Source organism: Pongo pygmaeus, chromosome 11 (genome assembly GCF_028885625.2).
Source record: "Pongo pygmaeus isolate AG05252 chromosome 11, NHGRI_mPonPyg2-v2.0_pri, whole genome shotgun sequence".
Taxonomy (NCBI): domain Eukaryota; kingdom Metazoa; phylum Chordata; class Mammalia; order Primates; family Hominidae; genus Pongo; species Pongo pygmaeus.
The window spans coordinates 131,553,793-131,572,995 of NC_072384.2; the positions used below are offsets into that span (position 1 = coordinate 131,553,793).

The window sequence follows — 19,203 nt, forward strand, 5'->3', positions numbered from 1 at the left end:
TTCCTGACAGGCTGCGTTCTCTTCATAATCATCTGCAGATTCAAGGCCATCAGTGGGAGGGGTCCAGGCTCCCCGGGCCTAAAACTGCTGTGAATTCTGAAGCAGCCCCCTGAAGATAGTGGAGGGTGTCTCCAGAGCATGAACTCGTCCTGCAGGAAGGCGCTTATCAAGACTGAGAAGTCTCCAGGGGCCAAAGACAGCATCATTCTGGACCCTGACACACACCAGGCTGTGCTTAGGGAGGAGCCAGTCCACACTGTGCCTCCTTAGAGTGGGCAGCACCCTGTGCCCTGTTTGTGAGCTCTCAGGGGTCACTGGGCCAGGACTCGCAGCACCTGCCTCCCTGGGGGCCCATGCTGCTGCTGGGTGGCCACCTCACCCCAGCTGGGCAGATCTAAGAGTATGAAAGAAGGGGTTGGAGGGCCCGATGCCTGGATGCCTCCAGGCTCAGAGAGAACCCTCTAGATGCTCCATCCAGCACCCCACAGGAGCCCACAGCCACTCCCAGGGAGGCTGCAGGAGTGCAGTCCTGACCTGGCTGGCTGCTGGTGGCCAGCACAGCTGCCCTCTGAGTGCCCAGAGTCCACAGTGAGCAGGGCCCTTTGCTGGAAGAAAGACAAGTACCAGGAGTCCCTCAGACTGAGCATAGCATTTGAACCTGAACCCAGGGTGGTATCCCGGGGGGCCTGCCCCCTCTCCCAGACCCAGGACACTCAACCTGGGCTCTCCCATGGCCACATGTGTTTCTGCCTCCTCTGCCATGGCGAGCTGTGTGCCCACCACTTCCCACGGTCTCCTGGCCTTCCCTCTCTGGGACCACCACCTACCACCTCGTGACTTTCCTATTTGCGATGCTCTCACCAAGCAGAGCTGGACTGTGGCTGGAGGAAGCTCAGGGACAAATGAGGTCCCAGTCTCATCTCTGGCTCTGGGTCACATCCCCAGGGACTCCCTGTCCTTCAGGTCTCAGGTTGAACATCATTCCCCCAGGGAGGTCTTCCCTAACCTCCAACTCAACTTGGGGTTCCCTTTGTCAGCTCATGTCATGCCTTCATCTTCCTCCAAAGGTTGTGCTTTTTAAATATCTTAAACATTAAAACATTTCAAGTATTTGCTTGATATCTATTTGCATCTTACGTTGTAAGATCTACGGGATCCTGTCTGCTCTCTTTAATAAATATTTGATGAGTTATTGACTGATCATTGAGAGATGGCCCTTTGTTCTCCAGCCCAGGGGTCCTGGACATTCTGGGATCCAGAGTGCAGGGGAGCCTAATGCCCAGGGTAGTGGCCCCCTCTGAGCTACCCTCCCTGTAATGGGGGCTATACTGGGCCTTTTCTTTTCTGAGCAATTTCAGAAAACATTTTGAGATCAAAGTGAATGTGACACAGACCAGAAGGGGCAGGAAGGACACTGTCAGAACCAACAGAACAGCACAAATATGTTCAGCGGGGCCACCCCCACACTCACACTCCAGGGCTGGGCAGACCCATGAGAATGCCAGAAGATCACAGAAAGGGGGCGCAGGACAGAGTCAAGGGCCTGCCTCCTTCTTCTGCCTCTTTCTCCTGCCTCAGCCAGGCCTCCTGGCCCTGCCTCCCTCAGGGAGTGTCCCCAGCACAGCAGCTGAGAGAGAGAGAATTCCTTAGTCCTCAGGGGCAGGAGTCCCAGACCAACCCCACAAGGGACCAGCCACTGCCCTCCGGCCTCCATTCCCCACTCAGGCCCCCAGGACGGTTTGCAGGAAAGGCCAAGGGAGGGCAGGTGGAAGAGGCAGGTGCCGGGGGAGAGCGGGAGGGGGCGGTAGAGCATCTGCCCTGGTGGCTGGAGGCCAGAGAAAGGCCAAAAGGGAGGTCGAGGGCACAGAAGGAGTGAAGAGCAGAGAGAGAGCCAAGCCGAAAGAGCAGAGGGAGAGTGGGCCACGGGGAAAGGGACTTCAGGGGGCTGCAGGGTGGCAGGGTCCAAAGGCCAGGGGCAGCCAGTGAGAGAAGGGAGCTTGGCTGGTTGAGAAGGGCCCGATGGGGAGGGTGGGCACCAGACCCAGAGGAAGGAACCCCCCACTGCCCACCCCCCACCCCCATCCACAAGAATGGGGTAAGGGGGAAGAGACATGGAAGCGGCAGGAGAAGGGGCAGGCTAGGGACAGCTGGGTGAAAGCAGACCCATTTTTCCTTCATCATTGCCAATGAACAGAGTGAGAGCACGACCCTGGGGCTTTGAAGTCAGAGTTCCATCCTGCTTCTGTTCCCCTAGGGTTTGTCCTTGTGACGAGGAGAGGAGAGGAGAGGAGAGGAGAGGAGAGGAGAGGAGAGGAGAGGAGAGGAGAGGAGAGGAGGGGAGCGGAGGGGAGGGGAGGGGAGGGGAGGGGAGGGGAGGGGAGGGGAGGGGAGGGGAGAGGAGGGGAGAGGAGAGGAGAGGAGAGGAGAGGAGAGGAGAGGAGAGGAGAGAGGAGAGAGAGAGGAGAGAGAGAGAAAGGAGAGAGAGAGGAGAGGAGAGGAGAGGAGAGGAGAGGAGAGAGGAGAGAGAGAGGAGAGAGAGAGGAGAGAGAGAGAAAGGAGAGAGAGAGGAGAGAAAGAGAGAGAGAGGAGAGAGAGAGCACTCTCTGTAGCACAACTGTGCCCATTGTAGAGAGGTGGAAACTGAGGCCCCAGCAGAGGCTGTCCCGGGCAGTGCTTGGGCTGGAGCCAGGTCAAGGCCCATCTACATCCGGAGCCATCCCGTGTTAGCAGGACAGCATCCTGGCTGGCTCCCCGCCCAGAGACTGCCTGAGAGCTTGGCTGGCTATCGCCTTCCAGAGCAGCCCCTCCTTCCTGTGCACCTCCTCCCCTCTCCCACTAGCCCCTCCATGGAGGGCCAAGAAGCCCAGCCAGCCCTGGGCGTGGGTGCTAACAGACGTCTGGGCTCAGGAATTTCCTGGCAGGAGCAGCAGTACCCATGTTTGTCTCTGGGCATCCCCAGCCGGGGGGCCAAGCAAGAGAGGCAACAATGCCAGAGTAGGTCACGGAGCAAGAGCCTGGAGAGCTAAGAGCTATCCCCGTTCAGGGTCTGATGGAGTTTGGGTGTTGTCCCCTCTAAATCTCATGTTGAACTGTCATCCCCAGTGCTGGAGGCGGGGCCTGGTGGAGGGGGTTGGATCATGGGGGTGGATTTCCCATGAATGATCTTGTGCCCTCCCCTTGGTGCTGTCCTCTCAGTAGCGAGTTCCTTCTTGCGAGAACTGGCTGTTTGAAAGTGTGCAGCACCTCCCCACCCCTCCTCTGCTCCCACTCTGGCCATGTGAGATGCCAGCTCCCTCTTCACCTTCTGCCAAAATTGCAAGCAAGATCTCATCAGAAGCAGGGCAGATGCCGGCACCACACTTCATATAAAGTCTACAGAACAGTGAGCCAATTAAACCTCTTTTCTTTATAAATTATCCAGCCTCAGGTACTTCTTTATAGCAACATAAGAATGGCCTAACACAGGGTCTGTCTTAGGAAGGGGCCCTCGGGCTGTCCCTCTTCTCCCTGGCCCTAGCCCAGGAGGAGGACCAGCAAGAGTAGCCAAGTGAGAAGCCTCTCCATGAAGATGCCTTCTGCCATTCATTACACACACAACAGCATCTTGGTCGCAGATGCTGGGTCCCAGAGAGGACCTCAAGGAGACTTCCCAGGAAATTACCCACCACTGGACATTGGACGGGGCAAAGCTGTGGCGTGGAAAGGGGCAAATCCACATCCCTCCCACGTGTGCCCACATGATTGTCCCCGGGGCTTCCATGAGCTTGATGACCCAGACGCTATGGTCCTGCACATGTGAGTCTGCGACCTGACAGCTGTGCCTGCTTCACCAGTGTAGAGACTCGGATCCCCAGGCAAACCCCGGAAGTGTGGAAGAGAAGGGGAGAAAGCCTGTGGAGGGAGCTGGAGGAGCCGTGATTTCCAGTAACCATCGCGGGTTAGCTCAGAGGGAAATGTCCACAGCAGAGATGACTGTGACACCCGGCACAAGATTTAATTCTCAGAGTGAAAACAAGAATGCCGTGTCTCTGGGAGCCCCCGGAGAATGACTCAACAGTGACGTCCTACAGCATGATTAGCTTTCGCTGAAGGTGAAGACAATCTTTCAGGAGTGGAGAGAATATAACTGAATGCTTTGTCACAAATTTACTTTGATCTCATGTACCCCGTAAATACAGACACCTACTATGTACCAGAAAAATTAAAAACAAAAATAACAAATTCACATTCCGCTTGTTCATCCTGATTCTTCAGGCCTGGCCACTGTATCAAAGACAACAGAGAAGGCCCATTGCCTGCCCTCATGCTGGTTGTTCAGCCCTCCAAGAATCATTCTTGATGCCCTGCAAGTACCAGGCGCTGCGCTAGGCCCTGCAGATGCGACAACGAACGTAGATGCTGTCCCAGCCACCCACACTCGCTGCCCGGGGAAGAACCAGGTAAGGTTCCCGCACATCGCCCTCCATGAAGCAGGAGCAGGAGTCTCACCCTGGGGCTGGGAGCTGCCTTCCTTCCTCCCACCAGCCTCTAGGGGAAGGATTTGTGTGTGCTGGTCCTCCTTGGTAGTAACAAATTCTGGTCGTGGACAAAGCAGATAGAAGACTACAGAAGACAGACAGGCTAAGGTGATCCGCGCAAAAAGATGGCGGCGAGGGAGAGGAAAGACAGTTCGCAGAATGAAGCGGGGACGTGGGTGGCGAGTGTGTGGTTGGGATTTGAGGTGGAAAGAGGCTGAGAGAGGACTGAGTTCCGGGAGGCAGCTGCCTCCTGCGTGGAGGCCTTTCCAAGGGCAAGCGCTGGACAGAGGATTCCAATTATTTGCTGTGCATTGAGAATGCACTCCCAGACAGTGACCCAGTTTCTCCAACAAATCAATGACATGAAAAGGCAAGGAGAAAAAAAGGGGTGACTTTGAAAGAATGCAACCCGCGCCCTTATTTGAGCCCTGATTTGAACAAACCAGCCATAAAAAGACAGTTTTGACACAATGGAGGAATCTGAATATGGATTTCGTGGTGGACGATATTACAGATTCACTTTTTTTTTTTTTTTTTTTGAGACGGAGTCTCGCTCTGTTGCCCAGGCTGGAGTGCAGTGGCACTATCTCGGCTCACTGCAAGCTCCACCTCCCGGGTTCACGCCATTCTCCTGCCTCAGCCTCCCAAGTAGCTGGGACTACAGGCACGTGCCACCACACCTGGTTAATTTTTTGTAGAGACGGGGTTTCACCGTGTTAGCCAGGATGGTCTGGATCTCCTAACCTCGTGATCCGTCCGCCTCTCCTCCCAAAGTGCTGGGATTACAGGGGTGAGCCACCACGCCCGGTCTACAGATTGACTTTTAATTGTGTTAGCTAAGATGATGGCACGATAGTTGCATTAAAAAGTGTCCTTTTTATTCACAATAACCAAGATAGGGAATCAGCCTAAGTGTCCATCAGTGGATGAATGGATTAAAAACATATAAACAATGAAATATTATTTAGCCATTAAAAAAAGGGAATTTTGTCATTTGTGACAACATAAATGAACCCAGAGGGCATTATGCTCAGTGAAATAAACCAGACTCAGAAAGACACATACTGCATGACCTCACTTATACGTGGAATTTAAAGAAGTCAAAACTCACAGAACCAGGGAGTAGGATGGGGGTTTCCAGGGGCTGGAGGGCTAGGGAGGGTGTGGAATGGGGAGATGCTGGTCAAAGGTGTTTCAGTTAAGAGGAATACGTTCTGGAGATCTATTGTATATAATAGCATGGTGACTGTAGTTAATAGTTCTGTATTGTAAACTTGGAAATTGCTGCAAGAGTAAATTTGAAATGTTCTCACCACACACAAAAAAAGATAACTATGTGATTGGTGGATGTGTTCATTAGCTTGATTTAATCATTTCCCAATGTATACATATATCAAAACATCACACTGTTCATCATTCACATATCCAATTTTTCTCATGTGTACCTTAACAAAGCTGGGGACTGGAGAGTGTGGAGAAAAAAGTGTCCTCATCAGAAGAGATGCACCCTGTAGTATTAGGCCAAGATGCCACGAGGTCAGTGTAAGTGGTGGAGGGTAGAGATCAATGAACTAGAGATCAGTGAAATGAGGCTGGCAGAAGCTGATGGTTGTGGAAGCTGAGCAGGGTGTCCCAATAGCACAGGACAAGTTCCCACTGCAGCCCACACCCGGACCAGGCCATAGCTGGGGCCAAGTTTCCGCTCTGGCAGAGCTGGAAGAAAGCAGGCCTAGCCCATCAGACCTTTTAGGGACCTCCAGGGCCTAACCGGGGCAGGGGCCAGGGCAAGGCAGCTGTGGCTGGGGGTGCTCATGTGGCTCTTTAGGACTCCACCGGGGTTCTTTGAGACACACACCAAACTAGAGAGCAGAACATCTTAATCACATCATATTTTAGTGCACCTTGAAAAGTAAATAAGAATTGACATAGGTTCATGCTGAACTAACCCTATTGCTCATTTCCTATGTTTGACTTTAATGTATTCAACTTTCTGACGGCCCCATCACATTGGCCACACCACAGACCCACGCCTTCCATCCCTTCATCATGCCCAAGCCAGAAACAGCCATTAGCTGGCAAATCACTCCTTTCCACTATGGGTGGGGGAATCTGCCTGGCTGCCAACAACCCAGTTTGTGTATCAGTCTCTCCTTGGTCAGCACCACCAGAGTTTTGTTGGTTATGGGGCGATCTTACTGAGGTTGGTTAGGTGTGCTGCAGCAGCAAAGCTGGAGCCTGCCAGCTGCACCTTGGACTTGCACCAGCCAATTGGGCTCCAATGCAAAGGGCAAGAACACGATGAAAGAGCACATTTGCAATCCTAGAAGATTGCATCTAAGTTGCAAGGTGTAATTGGGACCCTGGTTACATTTTTAGCTCAGGGGAATCAGGGGAATAAAGCCCATCCCATACTCCCTACTCCAGTAGGGAGTGTCTGTTGGTCAACTTTATGATCTTTTTTTTTTTTTGAGACAGGGTCTCACTCTGTCTCTCAGGCTAGAGTGCAGTAGTCCAATCATAGCTTACTGCTGCCTCGATCTCCCAGGCTCAAGCAATCCTCCTGCCTCAGCCTCCCAAGTAGCTGGGACCACAGGGGCGCATCACCATGCCAGGCTAATTTTTAACTTTTGTAGAGACTAGGTCTTACTATATTGCCCAGGATGGTCTCGAACTCCTGGGCTCAAGCAATCCTCCCACCTCGGCCTCCCAAAGTGCTGGGATTACAAGTGTTGACCACCACACCCAGCCTTTTAGTGCTATTTTTTTTAAGTACCACTGTGTTCAACTTCAACTGGTGCCCCCCTCCAACTCCTAACATAGCCTGCACCCAGCTACAGCGAGGCTTCCTAAAATACAAATCTGGCCCTGTCCTACCTAAGCAGAAACTCTGCATCCCGCCTCACCAGGCCACGGTGGCTTTGGTGTCTATCAAGCTCCCCATCAGTGGATGAAGCCTGCAGTGCCCGCCCGGCTCCTTTGTGACATGGGTGTGGCCCCTGACTTCAGTTCTCTCCAAGAGGTCTTGGGTGCTGCAGTTGCCACCACCGCTCACCCCCCGGCCGCCCCCCAGCTTCCTCCCTTGTTGAGGCAAAGCACAGCCCCTATGCTTGGTCTGTGTCTCCCGCAGGCCTCTGACAATAACTGTTTAGGAGAGCTTTCTCAGTCAGCACCAAAAGGGAACTTAGAACCAGCTGAGCTATCAGCCCCTCCGGGCCTGACTTCCCCACTCAGAGCCTTCCCCACTCCTTCCTCCCTCCCCATCTCCCGACCTCTGGGTCTGGGTGGCTGCTCTCCACACACCTCCCAACCACACTGACCTGGGGAAGCAAGACAGATTCGAGAGTCCTGATTTTTGTTTTCACTAATTGCAAAATAATAATAATAATACTAAATAGATCAAAATAAACCAAAAAGAAGGAAAAATTCTCCCATAGTCCCTACCCTATATATGGAATAGAACCTACTTTCTCTCATTGCCTTTGAGGCTTTGTTTCCAGGCAGAGCCAGGGTGAGATTGGCAGGCATGGTGAACAGTCAGTTATATAATACGGATTTTTTCACTTAGAGCTGTAGCTATTCCTTCCATGCCAGTGCAGAGTCTTCATCATTATCCTTTTAAACCACATAATATTCTATTAAATATATATGCCAGCATTCATTTAACCATTCCCCATTTATAGGTCATTTAGGCAGTTTTTCCTCCCTTTGGGAATTATTGTTTTAAAATATATTCCCTGAGGGTTGGGCGAGGTGGCTCACGCCTGTTAATCCCAGCACTTTGGGAGGCAGAGGCAGGAGGATTGCTTGAGCTCAGGAGTTTAAGACCAGCCTGGGAAACTTAGGGAGACCCTATCTTTACAAAAAATAGTCCGGTTTGGTGGCGTGCACCTGTAGTCCCAGCTCCTCAGGAGGCTGAGGTGGGAGGATCATCTGAGCCAGGGAGGTCAAGGCTGCAGAGAGCTGGGATGGTGCCACTGCACTCCAGCCTGGGTGACAGACTGAGACCCTGTCTCAAAAAATAAAGTTAATAAATATGAACTATAGTCCCCGAAGGGGAATCACTACATCAATAGGCCCTAATGCTTTTATGGCTCTTGGGGTTTTTTTGTTTGTTTGTTTTGTTTGTTTTTTTGTTTTGTTTTGTTTTCTTTGAGACGGAGTTTCACTCTTCCACCCAGGCTGGAGTGCAATGGCGCAATCTCGGCTCACTGCAACCTCTGTCTCCCGGGTTAAAGCGATTCTCCTGCCTCAGCCTCTCAAGTAGCTGGGATTACAGGCACCTGCCACCACACCCAGATAATTTTTGTGTTTTTAGTGGAGACAGGGGTTTCACCATGTTGACCAGGCTGGTTTTGAACTCCTGACCTCGCGGTCTGCCCGCCTCGGCCTCCCAATGTGCTGTGATCACAGGCGTGAGCCACCACGCCCATCCTGCTTTTAAAGCTCTTGATAGCTATTGTAAGATTGCCTTCCTGGGAAGAATGGGGTGGATTCCATCAATTCCCTGGCCTAGATCAGCGCTTCTCAAAGTGTGGCTCAAGCACTCTGTGGGGAAGGGTGGTCTTGGGACACTTTCCGGGATCCACGAGGTCAAAAGTATTTTCATAATAATACTGAAATGTTGTTAGTATTTCCTTTTCCACTGTCTTCCTTTAGTGAGTGTAGAGTGGAGTTTTCCGGAGGCTCTATGCTGTGTGATACCACAATAGATTGAATAGAGATAGGAGAGGTCAGCCATCTTTCATGAAGCCCAGCATCACAGAGATTTGTGGAAATGTAAAAATAATGCTTCTCTTCTCACTAAATTTATTTTGCTTTGAAAAATATAATTTTTAATTAAAAATGTTATTTATGTAAATAATATAGTTCCTTTTTTTTTTTTTTTTTTTTTTGAGACAGTCTTGCTCTGTCATCCAGGCTGGAGTACAGTGGTGCAATCTCAGCTCACTGCAACCTCCGCCTCCCAGGTTCAAGAAATTCTCTGCCTCAGCCTCCCAAATAGCTGGGATTACAGGCACCCGCCACCACACCTGGCTAATTTTTTTGTATTTTTAGTAGAGACGGAGTTTCACCATGCTGGCCAGGCTGAACGCCTGACATCGTGATCCACCCTCCTCGGCCTCCCCAAGTGCTGGGATTATAGGCGTGAGCCATCACGCCCAGCCAGTTTCTTTGTTTTAATTTCTAACATAGGAAACACTGATAGATTTCTACATAGATAAGAGCTTTTTGAGATCCTTAACACTTTTTAAGAGTGTAAAGGTGTCCTGAAGCCACATGGTCTGGGAACCACTGGCCTGCACATGATGTGGCAGAATGCAGGGTGAGCTGGGCAGACCTTGCTCAGCCCATCGCCTACCTGCCTGTCTCCCAGGCATGGCACCCAGGACAAGACGCAGAGCAATTGGCTTTTTTGTCTTTTTATCTCTTCTTGCCACTTTTATTTTCTTCTCATCTTCTCTTTCCCCTCTTTTTTGTTTTTCTCGTTTTGCTCTTCTTTCCCCCACTCCAGCCTCAGACCTCATAACGAGAGCTGCACACGTAAGGAAACCTTCTCTGTTTCACATAAGTCAAACATTTTTTCTCACATCTAAATAGAGATTCGTGACACTGGAAATAGGTTTTTCATTATTACTAATATCATTCACAAGAAGTGACATGTGTGGTGTTATGATAAGTACACACGTGTTGGCTTTTGTCCACAGTTCCTGGCCCGGAACCCCCATAGCCCTTGTTACAGTCTCATGTTATGACAGTGGCTGTGTTAGGCCTCAGGAAACAAAATCTCTCTGGCCTTCTGCTGCTCTCCTTTCACCTGCCGCGAGGCAGGACTCGTATCTTCCCCCGCCTTTCTGATTGTGGGTCTTAAGACTCTCCCCGGAGAGGGTTCTGTCCTATGCCCTGAGAGAAGGAACGCTGACATCATGAAGCTTCCATAAAAACCCCAAGAGGACAGGGTTCAGAGAGCTTCCGGAAAGCTGAGCACACAGAGGTTCCTGGAAGCTCCATGCCCCTTCCCCTATACCTTGCCCTGTGCATCTCTTCATCTGTGTCCTTTGTAACATCCTTTAGAATCAACTGGCGAATGTGTTTCCCTGAGTTCTGTAAGCCACTCCAGCAAATTGATCAAACCCAAAGAGGGCATTGTGGGAACCCCAGCTTGAAGCTGGTCGGTCAGAAGTTCCAAAGGGCCAGACTTGTGTCTGGGTCAGGGATAGTCTTGGGACTGAGCCCTCAGCCTGTGGGCTGTAAGACTATCCCCAGGTAGACAGTGTTGGAATTGAACTGGAGGACACCCCGCTGCTGTCCGCGGCTTGGTGGGACAACCCCCCACACATCTGGTCCCAGAATTCTTCTTCTGTGTTGATGATTGTTGTTGTGGTGGTGTGAGAACAGAGGAAGAACATGGTTTGAGAGTGTTTCCCTGAAACAATATGCAAATTTTTAAAATATACACACGTAATCAAAGAACTAAAAATGAAAATGAGATTTTTTCATACCAACTTGGCAGAGATTTATTAGATGGCAATGCTTAGTGCTGGCAGATGTCTAGGGAGGAGGGCAGCCTATGTGGTTTCTAGAAGGCAACTTGGCAACGCATACCAGGGGCCTTAAAAATAGCCTACCCTTTGACCCAGAGGAGTTCAAAAGGCTGACAGCTCCACTTTGTACCGTTCACAACTTGGAGTTGGCTGGGATCTTGACAACTGAGGGTAAGCAGGGATTTTTTCCCTTTCATTAGGCCCGGAGAAGGCACATTTGTGGGTTTTTTGTTGTTATTGGGTTTTGTGTATGTGTGTGTGAGACAGGGTCTTGCTCTGTTGCCCAAGCTGGAGGGCAATGGCACAATCATGGCTCACTGCAACCTTAACATCCTGGGCTCAGGTGATCCTCTTACCTCAGCCTCCTGAGCAGCTGGGACTACAAGTATGTACCACCATGCCCGGCTAATTTTTTTTTTAATTTTTTTGCAGAGATGGGGGTCTTGCTATGTTGCCCAGGCTGGTCTCAAACTCCTGACTCAAACTATCCTCCTGCCTCAACCTCCCAAGTGCTGGGATTACAAGTGTGAGCCACCACATCCGGCAAGAGAAGGTACGTTTGGAGAGGGAGGGGGGTTACTAGACCTCAAAGATAGAGACAACATAGTCACCTGAACTCTCATCAGGACATGTGGGCAAACCCTCCTGCAGGCAGCAGGCCAAGGCCTATAGGGACAGGGAAAGCCTGAGGGCGAGCGCAGCTTGTGTGCCGGGAGCCACAATCCTGGTGAGCACTTTGGAATGCTCCCTCTATACTAAAGTGCTCTCCTCTTATGCCCAAGCCTTCAGTAATAATATTGGATTCAAAGGTACTACCTGGTCTTAGCAGGTGTGATCCAGAAGTCAGCTGGAGCCTGGCCGTGCCTTGAACTCTACATGAGGTTGAGGTTGGCTCCTTGTGAGCCCAGAGGGCTAAGGAAGGCCACAGCCCTCCGTGGGATGTCCTGTTGTGTGGTCTGGGGATGGCCAATGCCCTCCCAAGTTTTCTGCACATTCCCAGGGCAGGGCTGCTGACACCTCCACAGCCTCTGCCTTTCCCATGGTGCCGCTTGTCAGTTACTTGTCTCCTCTTCCAGGAGTCCTATAGAGACCCCCTGCCCACAAGGTGTCATGGGCATTTCTGAAGCTCGAGGACTGCAGAGAGACAGGGAGATTTCACATCACAGAAACACAAGCTTCCATTGGGCATCTGCACAGCTGAAATGGCCCACGGCCACCCTGTCCCCGGGGAACATCCTCAGGCCAGCCCCCACAGGAGCCAGCCTCTTGTGGGCAGGCTTCTCTCACCTTCTGCTTTCCTGGCCCTTCTCTCTCCCCCTCCTTTTTCCTTCCTTACAGCAGCTGAAGCCTCTGCATGGTGGCCCAGGTGCTTGCTGATGTCTGTGTCCTCTGCTCCACCATTTGCCCTAACAGTTGCCAAGGTGTTTCCCCAGCTATGAGGACCTCTGCTGCCAGTTGTCACAATGATAATGTTTTCCTCTGTTTCAGCTGGGCCTTGGAGAAGTAGAGTGATGCTTGGGTCCATCCTTGGGTGCAGTGGCTCAGGAAGCATGTGCACCCCAGAAAAGCTAGTTCCCAGGTGGCCAGAAGGAAGGAAGGAGAGGTGGCTGGCTAAAGTGACCAGCAGCAACCAGGTGGGGGCGGTGGTTGTGTGGATCCTGGAGCATCATTCGGGGCTTCTGAGGTGGGCAGAATAATCTCCCCCATCCCAATATGTCCGGGTACAAATCTCAAGAACTGATGAGTATGTTAAATTACATGGCAAATTAAGGTTGCCAATGGAATTAAGGTTGCCAATTATCCTGGATTATCCTGGTAGGCCCAATGTAATCACAAGAGTTCTTGAAGGTAGAGAGTAGGGCAGAAGAGACAGAGGGATAAGATGTGAGAAGGACTCAACCCACTGTTACTGGGTTTGAAGACGGAAGAAGGGGCCATGAGCCAAGGGCTGCAGAAAGAACCGGCTCTGGAAGCTGGAAAGGCAGAGAAACAGGTTTTCCTCTAGAGCCTCCAGGAGGACACAGTCCTGCCAGCACCCTGATTTTAGCCCAGTGAGACTTGTGTTGGGCTTCTAACCTACAGAACTGTAAGATAATAAATTTGTGTTATTTTAAGCCACTTAATATATGGCAATGTGTTACAGCAGGAAGGGGAAATAAACACATCTTCCCAGACACTATCAGGGGACAAGAACCTGGTAAAACCCTGTACATCCTGTGTCCCTCAGCTGACTGTCAGGAGGGCACTAAAGAGCAGGATCTCCTAGGAAACTGCAGAGGCTGGAAGCATCCAGGATACACATCTGTCCAGTGTGGATCTTCTTAAAAACCAGGAGCATGAGTAGGTGTGAGTCTGCACACGGCCAGGAGATGAAGGCTGGCAGTCCCCTCCACCTCCCCAGTCTCCTGGAACCACCTTCCCGGTAGGGGATTCCCAAGGCGAGTCCTCAGCCTGAGAGGCTCCAAGGTCTGATGAGCAGGCCTGTGGAGCAAGCTTATGTTAGCTGAGCTCATTCTGGAAACCACAGCTTCCCCCTGGCTTCTGATCAACAGGACCTTGTCTTGCCCAGGAAGCCAAATCATAACAGAGGGCTTCTGAGCAAGTTCCGAGATGCAAAGGTTTCACAGCCCTGGCTATGCAGCCCCGTAATCATGCCCACAACAGCTGCCCCTGGCGTCAGGTGGACCAAGTGCATCCTTGCACCTGGTCTCCTTGCCCCTTCCCCTGACACAGTGTAGATGGCACTGCCAACACCTCATCCAAGCCAGAACTTTCTCTGTGTTTCTACAGTGACAGAGCCAAGCCTCTGCTCTGGGCCGGCTATCATTCTGTGTCCTGAAGAAGGCTTGGCTTAACTCTCTTCTAGTCCATTTTCTGTTGGATTTAAAGCTTGGCTTTCAGACTTCAGCCTTAGTTCCCTCCTTTCCATGCCACTGGCCGAAGCCTCCCGGCCTTAAACTTTTTATTTTTAATTTTTGTGGGTAATAGTAGATGTATATATTTATGGGGTACATGAGATTTTGATATAGGCATACAATGTGTAATAATCACATCAGGGTAAATGAGGTATCCATCAACTAAAGCATTCATCCTTTGTGTTACAAATAGTCCAGTTATACTCTTAGTTATTTTCAAATGTACAATTAAATTATTATTGACTATAGTCACCCTGTTGTGCTATCAAATACTAGGTCTTATTTATTCTTTCTGTTTTTTTGTACCCACTAACCAAGGCCAATGATCATTACTTTAATACATGCTTTCCTGAAGGTGTTAGTGTTTTTTAAGCATTCAATTTAGTTTGTGTTTAGAATTCAAAGTTAGCAAATATGGCTTCCATGCCACTTGCACTCTTTCAAAAAAAGTCATGACAGACATCACTAATCAATTACTGTACTCTTTCTCCCTGAGCCTGGAGTGTCCCAGGAATCCTTAATATAGTCTTCTAAGCAATCCTCATCCAACAATTGGAATTGGCAAGTGAAAAGAAACTAACATGTCATCCCTTGATGCAATTACAGTTAGGGACAGAGTCATCTTTTGAATTCCTTCCACTATGTTTATCCCTTTACTATGTGACAGTAATCTCTGTCACCAAGAGTTAGCATCCCAACTCATATACCATTTCTGTGAAATTATAATCTCCATCTACTTTGAGTGGCAAAGAAAAGAATCATTCACAATCCACTGTTGAAATTTTGTCAGATAATACAAACAACAAATGTTGTTAGCTGTCTAATGATTTTGTGTTATTTCCTTAAGGAAATTTCTTCTCATTTTTACCCAGTAGAAAGGTCTTGACTTCCTATTTTCCATGTCTCCTTGATGTGACAGCATATCTGAGTCCTTGTTATGGGCACACGTGACAGTGCATCAGATGCTCTCAGGAAAGAAAGTGGCTTTCACACAGATTCCTTGCTCACCTTACATAACTGTACAGAATTCCCACAACACAGACACAGGTTTTTCTCACCTTACATTCTCTTCAGCCTGTTAAGACATTTCCAGTGACTAAATTTAGTAGCACATTAGCAGTATCACTACTCAAGGGCCTATTAAACATCAGCTCAATGGAAACCTCTTAGAATTGTAAAGCAAACCAAATACAATTCAAATGTAGAGAAGGATTATACTTAAATGGTAGACCATAAAAGAGACTCATATGGGAAAACGCAGCCAGAAAAGATTATGCCAGTGTCTTTTTGTTGTTTAGTTTTGTTTTGTTTTGTTTGAGACGGGGTCTTGTTCCATCGCCCAGGCTGGAGTGTGCCTGCAGTGGTGTGATCATGGCTCACTACAGCCTTGACCTCCCGGGCTCAAGCCATCCTCCTACCTCAGTCCCCTGAGTAGCTGGGACTACAGGCGTGTGCCACCACATCTGGCTAATTTTAATTTTTTTTGTAGAGTCAGGGTCTCACTATATTGCCCAGGTTGGTCTCAAGCACCTGGCCTCAAGTGATCCTCCCTCCTCAGCCTCCCAAAGTGCTGAGATTATAGGCATGAGCCGCCTTGCCCAACTATACAGTGTCTTTAAACTAGAGGATTCCTAATTCTTCTTAGGAGAATCCCAATAGCTAGGACAGTGGGAGGTCTTGTTCTAACATTTACCTGAAGGCAGGATTTTATTCCCAAACTTATTTTATTTACTTTATTTATTTATTTATTTATTTATTTATTTATTTATTGAGATAGAGTCTTACTCTGTTGCCCAGGCTGGAGTGCAGTGGTAAAATCTCAGCTCACTGCGACTTCTGCCTCCTGGGTTCAAGCAATTTTCCTGCCCCAGCCTCCCGAGTACCTGGGACTACAGACATGCACCACCACACCCAGCTAATTTTTTGTATTCTTAGTAGAGATGGCAGTTTCACCACGTTGGCCAGGTTGGTCTCGAACTCCTTACCTCAAGTGATCCACCTGCCTCCAGCCTCCCAAAGTGTTGGGATTATAGGCGTGAGCCACCACTCCTGGCCATCTTTTAATTTTTTTTAAATATCAAACTTGCAGAAAAGTTGAAAATCAGTTAAACAAACACCCAATTACCCTTCACTAAATATATATATATTTTTGCTGAAGCGTTTGGAGTAAGTTGCAGACATATGCTCACTTCACCCCTAAATACTACTTCACCTGCAGCTCCTAAAAGAAGAACATTCTCTTACATAACCCAATACCATGATCACAATGAAGAAATTTAACATTTAACATGGGTACAATAATATTATCTAATAATCTGTATTTTTAAAAAATCTTTATCTTGCATCTAATCAGGGTTCACGCCTTGTATTTGACTGTTTAATACCTTTTCATCTAGAGCTGTCTCCCCACCTTTTTTCGTCTTTCATGACGTTGACATTCTTGGAGAGCCTAATGGACTATTCTGGAATCTCTATTTGCCTAATTACTGCCTCGTGATGTAATTCAGATTAACCTTTTTTTTTTTTTTTTTTTTTTTTTTTTTTTTTCTAGTTCTAAGATGCCCCTGTGGATGCCTGAAACTGCAAAGAGTACCAAGCCTGACTGCCGCCAATCAGAAGAAGTTTCTGTTCAGGTCTTCCACCCACAAATGTAATGCCTTTTTCGTCTTAACTAAGCACTTATCACGCACTGTGGTCATCACTTTTGCAGTTTGAGGTACAACAGCAAACCAGCACACATTCTTTTTCTTTCTTTACAATTTCAGAATTGGAAATTTTATTCTGATCATAGATTTTGGCAATCTCAGCAAAAGATTTTGTTTCTTGAGAACTTTTGCCTTTTCGCTTAAAGGAAGCACTTGAGGTCTTCTCTTTGGCGTATCCGAATTGCTGGCATCACTACGCTTGTGCTTTGGGGCCATTATTTAGTAAAATAAGGGTTCCTTGAACACAGGCACTGCGATACCATGACAGTCGATCTGATAAGCTAGACAGCTAGCGGACTAGTGACTGACGGCCGGTGGTGTCTCCAGCATGGATACGCGGGACAGAGGGATGATTCACATCCTGAGCAGGATGGAGTGGGACAGCGACAGATTTCATTGCGCTGCTCAGAACAGCGCGTGATTTAAAACTTGTGAATTTTAGGAGGACGGGGAGGGGCGCGGCTGGCCGGTCTTCCTTCTCCCGCGGCGCCAGCCGTGCTGGGCGGGTGGAGGCGCGGAGTCGTCCCCATGGCCCCCGCTCCGGAGCCCTGCGAGCCCGCGAAGGGGAAGCTCTTTAAGCTCCTAGGCATTTCAGTTGTTGAAAATATTCCCTGTGCCCGGGATTCAATATTGTATGGTTCATTAGGATCTGTTGTGGCTGGCTTTGGACATTTTTTTTTGTTAACTAGTAGAATTTGAAAATCATGTGATGTTGGAGTAGGAGGATTTATCTTGGTGACTTTGGGATGCTGGTTTCATTGTAGGTATAATTATGCAAAGCAAAGAATCCAGGAAAGAATTGCCAGAGAAGGAATTAAAAATAAGATGTTACACGAAAGTATCCACCTTGATCCTGAAAGAAAAGAAACCAAGGGCAACAGCAGCAATTGAACAATCTTGAGCACAGAAAATCAGACTCCCTGAAGTCAGTGTGAACAAAGCTAAGCTCAACCACATAAAACATTTTATGTACAATAAGCTCTCAATCAAGTAAATAAAGTTCGTTTAAGTTGTAATAAATAAATAGAGAAATAAATAAAACTTTTGAATTGTTTATTTGTGGAGTTTTAAATTTAACATTTTCAGGCTGTGGCTAAAACTCAGGATAGTGAAACCACACATAAGAGAGTACTACTGTTATCACATCAGCAGGCATATAATGTTAGTCTCATTATTTGTAAACCTAACTTTAAAAAAATTTTTTTAAATATTTATGGGTACAATGTAGGTGTATATATTTATGGGATATGTGAGATGTTTTGATACAGACATGCAATTGTAAAATCATGGAGAATGGGTTATCCATCCCCCTCAAAGCATTTATCCTCTGTGTTACAAACATTCCAATTATACTCTTTTAGTTATTGTTAAATGTTCATTTAAGTTATTATTGACTATAGTCACCCTGTTGTGCTGTCAAATAGTAGGTCTTATTCACTTTCTATTTTTTGTACCCATTAACCATTCCTACCTCCCTCTGACAGCGCCCCCACTCCTGCAACCACCACCACTCCCCTTCCCACACTCTGGTAACCATCCTAACTGTCTACCTCCATGAGTTCAATTGTTTCCATTTTTAGATCCTACAAGTAAGTGAGAACATGCAATGTTTGTCTTTTATTTTATAAACCTAATTTTGATCATTTAGTTAAGATGATGTCCAAAAGGTTTCTCCACTGTAATTAACACATAATCTGCAACATGGTAGTTTGGTAATGTGTAAATATCCCATACCCAAGGACCTCTCACCCTACGGCCTTAGCACACGTTGACCATATTGACTGAATCAGTTATAACGAGGGTCTTTACAAAATAGTGATGATCTAATTCTATCATTCCTTCTATCTTTATTAGCCGGCATTCTTCCATGAAGACAAGCTGAAATCTTGGTTTATAACTGTCATAAATCACATTTCAAGCAGCAGGAACTCTCCCACTGGAAATCCAATGAGAAGCACAGTGTGCTATGCGAGGTCACAGCAGTTCCAAAAATGGAAATCACCATAGCTTTGGTTCCCACTTTTCTTCCTCCTCCTCATGCTGTTTCTCCTCCAACTGCTCCATGTATCGAATACTTTGTTGCCAGTGTTGTGGTTTAAGGGCTTCAAACAGGCCAGGCACCTGGCTCATGCCTGTACTCCCAGCACTTTGGGAGGCCAAGGTGGGCCGATCACTTAAGCCCAGGAGTTGGAGACCAGCCTGGGCAACACAGTGAAACCCCATCTCTAGAAGAAAATTTAAAAAATTAGCTGGGCGTGGTGGTGCACGCCTATAGTCCCAGCTACTCAGGAGGCTGAGACAGGAGGATCACCTGAGCCCAGGGAGGTCAAGGCTGCAGTGAGCTGTGATTGCGCCACTGCACTCCAGCCTGGGCAACAGAGTGAAACCCTGTCTCAAAAAAAAAGAAAAAGTTGCTTTACATACATAAAATCATTTAGTTATTCCCAGCAACCCTACGAGGTAGGTGATAGCAGGCCCATTTTTCAGATGAGGCAATTGAAGCACAGAGAAGCAGCTTGCCCAA

General features: G+C 48.4%; 2 protein-coding genes and 1 long non-coding RNA gene across 5 annotated transcripts in view; 2 read left to right on the top strand and 1 right to left on the bottom strand.

Moving 5' to 3' along the window:
• GPR55 (G protein-coupled receptor 55) overlaps positions 1 to 19,203 on the bottom strand; it is a 57,488-nt gene that overhangs the window by 36,851 nt on the left and 1,434 nt on the right. The gene's annotated exons all lie outside the window — the stretch shown is intronic.
• Positions 3,223 to 17,902, top strand: LOC129031771 (uncharacterized). 3 transcript variants are annotated; one of them, XR_010122895.1, is made up of 5 exons: positions 3,223 to 3,382; positions 4,255 to 4,439; positions 11,492 to 11,612; positions 16,526 to 16,624; positions 17,444 to 17,902. It is a non-coding gene; the product is annotated as an uncharacterized LOC129031771 (long non-coding RNA). The 3 variants fall into 3 exon arrangements; XR_008501116.2 differs by having other exon boundaries at positions 3,223 to 4,091; positions 17,444 to 17,901; XR_008501115.2 differs by having other exon boundaries at positions 3,224 to 4,439; positions 17,444 to 17,896.
• Positions 16,697 to 17,450, top strand: LOC129031770 (cytochrome c oxidase assembly protein COX20, mitochondrial-like). Its single transcript, XM_054478455.2, is given in 2 exon segments — positions 16,697 to 17,357; positions 17,359 to 17,450. Coding segments are annotated over 2 exon segments (192 nt in total). The 5' UTR covers positions 16,697 to 17,207; the 3' UTR covers positions 17,401 to 17,450.